This window comes from Anomaloglossus baeobatrachus, chromosome 4 (assembly GCF_048569485.1).
Source record: "Anomaloglossus baeobatrachus isolate aAnoBae1 chromosome 4, aAnoBae1.hap1, whole genome shotgun sequence".
NCBI classification, from domain to species: Eukaryota; Metazoa; Chordata; class Amphibia; order Anura; family Aromobatidae; genus Anomaloglossus; species Anomaloglossus baeobatrachus.
In genome coordinates, this window is record NC_134356.1 from 512,045,611 (window position 1) to 512,053,185 (window position 7,575).

At 51.6% G+C, this 7,575-nt stretch overlaps 1 protein-coding gene across 1 annotated transcript; it reads left to right on the top strand.

Annotated features, from left to right (window-relative positions):
• Positions 1–219: 219 nt before the first annotated feature.
• MEX3B (mex-3 RNA binding family member B) lies at positions 220–7,212 on the top strand. The gene is made up of 2 exons (XM_075342775.1): positions 220–737; positions 3,820–7,212. The coding sequence occupies exons 1-2, from the start codon at positions 509–511 to the stop codon at positions 5,145–5,147; spliced, it is 1,557 nt and encodes a 518-aa protein (XP_075198890.1). The 5' UTR covers positions 220–508; the 3' UTR covers positions 5,148–7,212.
• Positions 7,213–7,575: the final 363 nt, after the last annotated feature.

The window sequence follows — 7,575 nt, forward strand, 5'->3', positions numbered from 1 at the left end:
CTCCTCACACCGCTGGCCGGTGTCGCCGGTCTCCCCGCAGCCTTTATTGTTCAGCATTAGACAACAAAGAACCGAGTTTGTCGCTTTCTCTCCGCCGAGGGGAGGAGTTGAGGGCGGGGCCATGCTGTCGGTTCCGCCCACTCCAGCCCCGACCTTCCAATAGAACGCGCCTTCCCCGGTGTCAGCTCCATTGTGCTGTCAGTGACGTCACGGCCTCTTATCCCCCTCTAGTGCCGTCTGGCTGCAGTGGCTCAGACAGGAGGGGAGGAAAACGCTGAGTGAGCCGGGGAGGGGCTCCTACAGAACCGCTGCCGTCCCTGGCATATTCCGGCCACAAAGAAGTCGGGGAGCAGCTCCTGCACCCGCTGGATACAAGCTGGGGGGACCCCCTGAGTGCGCCGCCCGGAGAGGACCGCAGCCACCTCTGCCTCGCTCCTCCCCGCCGGCCACCTCGCTTTCCTTTGTGTCTGCACCCACTGCTGAGGCGAGCGGAGCGGGGGAGCGGACCATGCCCAGCTCGCTCTTTGCAGACATGGAGCGGTCCGGGAGCGGAGGAGGCGACACGCTGGACGATCAGCGAGCTCTGCAGATCGCCCTGGATCAGCTCTCCATGCTCGGGCTGGACAACGATGAGAACTCCATGTACGACAATGAACCCCGGAAAAAGAGCGTCAACATGACCGAGTGCGTCCCGGTGCCCAGCTCAGAGCATGTAGCGGAGATCGTGGGGAGACAAGGTACGAACGCTGCACTAATGTGAAGGCTATGCTGGAATGTGGTACTCCCAGACAATAGGAGTACAGGCTTCGTCCTCCTGTACCCACATCACTGGGGCTGAGCCTCCTCCTGGTCCTGTACCCACATCACTGGGGCTGAGCCTCCTCCTGGTCCTGTACCCACATCACTGGGGCTGAGCCTCCTCCTGGTCCTGTACCCACATCACTGGGGCTGAGCCTCCTCCTGGTCCTGTACCCACATCACTGGGGCTGAGCCTCCTCCTGGTCCTGTACCCACATCACTGGGGCTGAGCCTCCTCCTGGTCCTGTACCCACATCACTGGGGCTGAGCCTCCTCCTGGTCCTGTACCCACATCACTGGGGCTGAGCCTCCTCCTGGTCCTGTACCCACATCACTGGGGCTGAGCCTCCTCCTGGTCCTGTACCCACATCACTGGGGCTGAGCCTCCTCCTGGTCCTGTACCCACATCACTGGGGCTGAGCCTCCTCCTGGTCCTGTACCCACATCACTGGGGCTGAGCCTCCTCCTGGTCCTGTACCCACATCACTGGGGCTGAGCCTCCTCCTGGTCCTGTACCCACATCACTGGGGCTGAGCCTCCTCCTGGTCCTGTACCCACATCACTGGGGCTGAGCCTCCTCCTGGTCCTGTACCCACATCACTGGGGCTGAGCCTCCTCCTGGTCCTGTACCCACATCACTGGGGCTGAGCCTCCTCCTGGTCCTGTACCCACATCACTGAGGGTGGCCCTCCTCCTGGTCCTGTACCCACATCACTGGGGCTGAGCCTCCTCCTGGTCCTGTACCCACATCACTGAGGGTGGCCCTCTACCTGGTCCTGTACCCACATCACTGGGGGAGGGTGGCCCTCTACCTGGTCCTGTACCCACAGCACTGGGGGAGGGTGGCCCTCTACCTGGTCCTGTACCCACAGCACTGGGGGAGGGTGGCCCTCTACCTGGTCCTGTACCCACAGCACTGGGGGAGGGTGGCCCTCTACCTGGTCCTGTACCCACAGCACTGGGGGAGGGTGGCCCTCTACCTGGTCCTGTACCCACAGCACTGGGGGAGGGTGGCCCTCTACCTGGTGCTTTAGCCACATCCCTGGGGGAGGGTGGCCCTCTACCTGGTCCTGTACCCACATCCCTGGGGGAGGGTGGCCCTCTACCTGGTCCTGTACCCACATCCCTGGGGGAGGGTGGCCCTCTACCTGGTCCTGTACCCACATCCCTGGGGGAGGGTGGCCCTCTACCTGGTCCTGTACCCACATCCCTGGGGGAGGGTGGCCCTCTACCTGGTCCTGTACCCACATCCCTGGGGGAGGGTGGCCCTCTACCTGGTCCTGTACCCACATCCCTGGGGGAGGGTGGCCCTCTACCTGGTCCTGTACCCACATCCCTGGGGGAGGGTGGCCCTCTACCTGGTGCTGTAGCCACATCGCTGGGAGAGGGTGGCCCTCTACCTGGTGCTGTAGCCACATCGCTGGGGGAGGGTGGCCCTCTAGCTGGTGCTGTAGCCACATCGCTGGGGGAGGGTGGCCCTCTAGCTGGTGCTGTAGCCACATCGCTGGGGGAGGGTGGCCCTCTAGCTGGTGCTGTAGCCACATCGCTGGGGGAGGGTGGCCCTCTAGCTGGTGCTGTAGCCACATCGCTGGGGGAGGGTGGCCCTCTAGCTGGTGCTGTAGCCACATCGCTGGGGGAGGGTGGCCCTCTAGCTGGTGCTGTAGCCACATCGCTGGGGGAGGGTGGCCCTCTAGCTGGTGCTGTAGCCACATCGCTGGGGGAGGGTGGCCCTCTAGCTGGTGCTGTAGCCACATCGCTGGCGGAGGGTGGCCCTCTACCTGCTCCTGTAGCCACATCGCTGGCGGAGGGTGGCCCTCTACCTGCTCCTGTAGCCACATCGCTGGCGGAGGGTGGCCCTCTACCTGCTCCTGTAGCCACATCGCTGGCGGAGGGTGGCCCTCTACCTGCTCCTGTAGCCACATCGCTGGGTGGGGGGGTGGACTCTATCTGGTCCTGTATTCACATCATTGGACTGAGCCTCCTCCTGGTCCTGTACCCACATCATATGGGGGTGGCCCTGTACCTGGTCCTGTACCCAAATCACTTTGGCTGGAAGGGTACTCAAATCACTGAGGCTGAGCCTCCTCCTGGTCCTGTACCCACATCACTGAGCCTGAGCCTCCTCCTGGTCCTGTACCCACATCACTGAGGCTGAGCCGCCACCTGGTCCTGTACCCACATCACTGAGGCTGAGCCGCCACCTGGTCCTGTACCCACATCACTGAGGCTGAGCCTCCACCTGGTCCTATAACCACATCATTGGGGGGGTGGCCTTCTACCTGGTCCTGTTCTCACATCATCGTACTGGTCCTGTACCCACATCACTGGGGTGGAGTGGCCCTCTACCTAGTTCTGTAAGCTCATGACTGGGACTGAGCCTCCACCTGGTTTTGTACCCGCATCACTGGGAGTGAGCCCTCATCTTGCCCTGTACCCATATCACTGGGGGGTGGCCGTTTACCTGGTCCTGTACCCAAATCACTTGGGCTAGCTTTGTACTCAAATCACTGAGGGCAAACCTCCTCCGGCCTTGTACCTACATCACTGTGGCTGGTGCTCCTTCTGGTCCTGTATCCACATCACTGGAGGGTAGCCCTCACAGGGGCTGACTACTCAGATCACTGAGGGCAAGCCTCCTCCTGATCTTGTACCCACATCACTGGGGCTGAGCCTTCACCTGGTCCTGTACCCACATCACTGGGGTTGGGTGGCCCTCTACCTGGTCCTGTACCCACATCACTGGAAGTGTCAGAGTATTTATGCCATAAGCTGCTGCCCTTGGTACTTAAGCATGATGTGTTGGCACAGGATGCTCGGGTGCATGCTTGTTGTATTGTGCGTCCTCCACGTTGTGGTGGCTCATGCTTTGCTGTGCTGGCATTTGGTTGCTTCCCAGCTGTGCCCCTGTGCTCTTGGTCATGTATGTGTCACTAGTGTTGTTGCTGTCACTACTTGTGCTCCTTTTGCTGTTTTATGGCTCACCAGATCTAATTGTGTATTTTATCTCCATTTGCTACCCAGGTTGTAAAATCAAAGCACTGCGGGCTAAGACGAACACCTACATCAAGACCCCGGTCCGTGGGGAGGAGCCTGTCTTTGTTGTGACTGGGAGAAAGGAAGATGTAGCCATGGCCAGGAGAGAGATCATCTCAGCTGCAGAGCACTTTTCCATGATCCGAGCTTCTCGCAATAAAAACGCTTTAAATGGGGGATCAGTGCCCGGACCTCCAAATCTTCCTGGGCAGACCACAATCCAGGTGCGAGTTCCCTACAGAGTGGTGGGCCTGGTGGTGGGACCTAAGGGGGCTACAATCAAGAGGATCCAGCAACAGACTCACACATACATCGTCACCCCCAGCAGGGATAAGGAGCCAGTGTTTGAGGTTACTGGAATGCCGGAGAATGTGGATCGTGCTCGGGAGGAGATTGAGGCTCACATTGCTGTGCGCACTGGAGGGCTTATAGAGCTGACCGATGAGAATGACTTTCATGCCAATGGGACCGATGTTGGCTTTGATTTGCATGGGACAGGGAGCTTATGGAGCAAACCCACCCCGTGCCTAAACTCCAGCACGGGTTCACGCAAGGCTTTCTCTAATTACCGCAATGACAGCTCCAGCTCTCTGGGCAGCGCCTCCACTGACTCTTACTTTGGGGGTAATAATGGCACTAGGCTGGCAGATTATAGCCCTCCCAGCCCTGCTCTCAGTTTTACCAACAATGGCAACAATAACAATAACGTCAATGGCAATGGATATGTATACGCCAGCGACAGCATCTCACCTGACTGCACTGAGCTGACTCTTGACTCTGCTTTTGACCCAGCACCAGCTCCACCTGGCACAGCTTTGATCTGGTCTCAGTTTGAGCGCAATGGTACAAGCAGCGTCTCTCAATCTCCTCCTTACCAAAACAATGCCAATGGGTTGCTGTCTAACCGGCGGCTCAATGGTGTGGGCTGCACTGCTCCGCCCAGGCTCTCCCCTCCTTTGCATGGAAGCAGCGTGGTCCCTGAGCATCCTTTAGCACGCAGGGTGCGCAGTGACCCCGGAGGTGGCCTGAGCTACTCCGCCTACACCAACATGGGCTCCGACTCCTCCTCATCTTCTTCGTCCTCCAGCAGCAGCAGCTCTTCCTCTTCCAGCTCGTCTTCCTCTTCGTCAGGCATGAGGAGGAAAGGCAGCCGCGACTGCTCCATCTGCTTTGAGAGTGAAGTGATCGCAGCCTTGGTACCCTGCGGCCACAACCTATTCTGCATGGAATGTGCCAACCGCATCTGCGAGAAGAACGAGCCTCAGTGCCCAGTGTGTCACGCAGAAGTCACTCAGGCCATCCGCATATTCTCCTAGTACACTCAAGCAGCCTTCTTTCCTCCAGTGCTATGAATAGCTACATTCCCACTTGTATGGTGCCATACTCGTGTGTTTGTCTTTTGTACATATATATATTATTTACCAGAACCCTTAATATATTGTAATATATTAATATGCAAATAATATATATAATAATGTGATGTCGCTTCTCTCTCCCCCCTCATTCTCTGTATGCTTGAGGGGAGCTCATATATGTCTTCGTTGTAGCCTTTCATGCCATTTCAAAAGGCAAATAATAGTTTTATAGGGGGGGGCCAGATGTCCAATAGTAAATGCATGTCTCATTAAACGAGGGCCCCCCCTCCCCCCACCTTGCGTTCTTCTCAGTGGTACCCACGCCCGCTCCATTATGTAAATAGCTTGCAGAAACCAATTTCCATGCGCCCCCACTCCAGAAGCAATATTGATTTGTGTTCTCCACCATCTCTGCCATTTGCAGTGGGGCGTATGGGCCTGTCTTAAATCAGTCTGGATCTTGTCACATGGTCAGTTCAACCCCTTCAACAGGGCCCTGCTCTTAGTTACTAGGGGCCCTTAGGCATTGAAGGGGATCCAATATGGTGGCAAGGCCTAGAGTTGTTAAGACAAGGCCTCTTACTGTAAAAGAATTGGTTTCTACCTTACCAAGTGGGAATGTGGCTTTAAAGCTGCAGTATCGGCACATTTCTTTTATTCTTTTATTTTAAAGGGAACTTACTGAACACTATCCCATAGCCATTTATTGTAGCTGGGGGAGAATCCTACATCTATCTGATCGCATGCTCTGACTATGAACAAAGAATCACAGTTTTACACTGTACAGTATTTTAAGACAAATCTTCCAAGATATCTATATTTTTTCTTGTTATTTTCTTACGTGTGGCTTATTAGACTCTTCAAAGATTTCTTTAACAAGCAGAGTACTTTTTTTTTTTTTTTAAATTTTATTTTAATTTTTTTAATATTTCTTTGTCTTTCTCCATATATAATAATAAACACTCCTTACCCCTCCCCTTCCCATGATACTGCAGCTTTAAGAAAGTAATATTAAATTGTAACATATCTTCTATAAATATATAAATATATATAATTCTACAAAAATGGTTTTAAAAGACGAATCACATTAATACAGATTGAAGTATTTTATTCTTTTTTTTTTTTTTATTCCTTTTTTTTTGACTTGAAAGAAAAAAACAACAAATTTTATATTTCATATTGCAAAAGATGTTTACAAGTATTTTAAGTTCAGTGAACTTTTTTTTTTTTCTTTTGTAGCTGGGTTAAAATTCTTCTTTTTATTTTTTTTTATTTTATTTTTCGTATGGCCTTCCGGGCAAAGAACACTGTATTATTTTAATATCACAAAAGGTGAAGTTGGGGAGGGAGGGGTTAAAAAATGAACGAATGAGAAATATATACAGATACAAAACCATAAACTGCAAAAGTGTTTTTGAACAGTATTGTTGTTGGGTTGGAGACTTTTTTTTTTTTTTTTTTATTATTATTATATAGGTTCCTGAAAACAATGTTTTAAATCTGCTTCACCCGGCGTCTTTTTCTATTCGGTGATATATAAAAGCCTATTTTATTCTATATTATTACAAAAAATGATGAAATGTACGAACAACACGAAGCCAACTCGAAGAACCGTTGACTCCTTCTTTCTAGCATTTGTATAAATAGATTTCAGTGGAGATTCCGAGATTCTGTTGCACCACTCTAGTTTTAGTATTTCTATTTTACTACATTTTTGTTTACTACTTGTTTATGTATATGTAGGTGACGTTACTTGAGCGTAAATGTACTTTACTGAGCAAAGTTTAAAAAGAAAAAAACAAAGTATATTTTATTTTATGATAAAGGGCCTTTAACCTCACGGTCAAAAAAAAAAAAATACTAATATTATATTTGCTGAAACGAGATTTGAAAAAATTGTATCGAGAGTTTTATTTTTCTGACATTTTAAAGTTCTACATAAATAAAGGTAAAACTTAAGTAATGGTGCTACTTCATGTTTTTTTAAGTATTTCTATATAAATCAAATAAAATATTCCAGAAATGATGGATTGTTTTGTTGTCTGAGTTGATCATCAGCGTTACTGTTCTGTATTTGGTCTTTTTTGGTTCTATATGTTGGGTGTATAAATGTGTAAGAAATGGACATGGTGCTAGTGGGCAGTGTGAGGGTTCATGTTATGTGCAGCAGTCCCAATCTGTGCATTACTGGCAAATATCTGGTTATTAGGGCGGATTTCCACACATCATGCAGATGGCACTGCTGCTCTTTGTGTGCCATCATCAGTGGGTGTGTGTGTTTGGGACTGTGGGTGTGGACGTATGTGTGGTGTGTGTGTGAGACGCATGAGCATGTTATCCTTCGGTGAGAATATCTCCAGATGCCAAGTTTCTCGTTTGACACAAAGAA

Bases quoted from the DNA above. Each gene is read 5' to 3' on its own strand.
- MEX3B (XM_075342775.1), top strand. From the start codon at position 509: ATGCCCAGCTCGCTCTTTGCAGACATGGAGCGGTCCGGGAGCGGAGGA. The intron at 738-3,819 runs GTACGAACGCTG...TTTGCTACCCAG, and splicing joins GGAGATCGTGGGGAGACAAG to GTTGTAAAATCAAAGCACTG.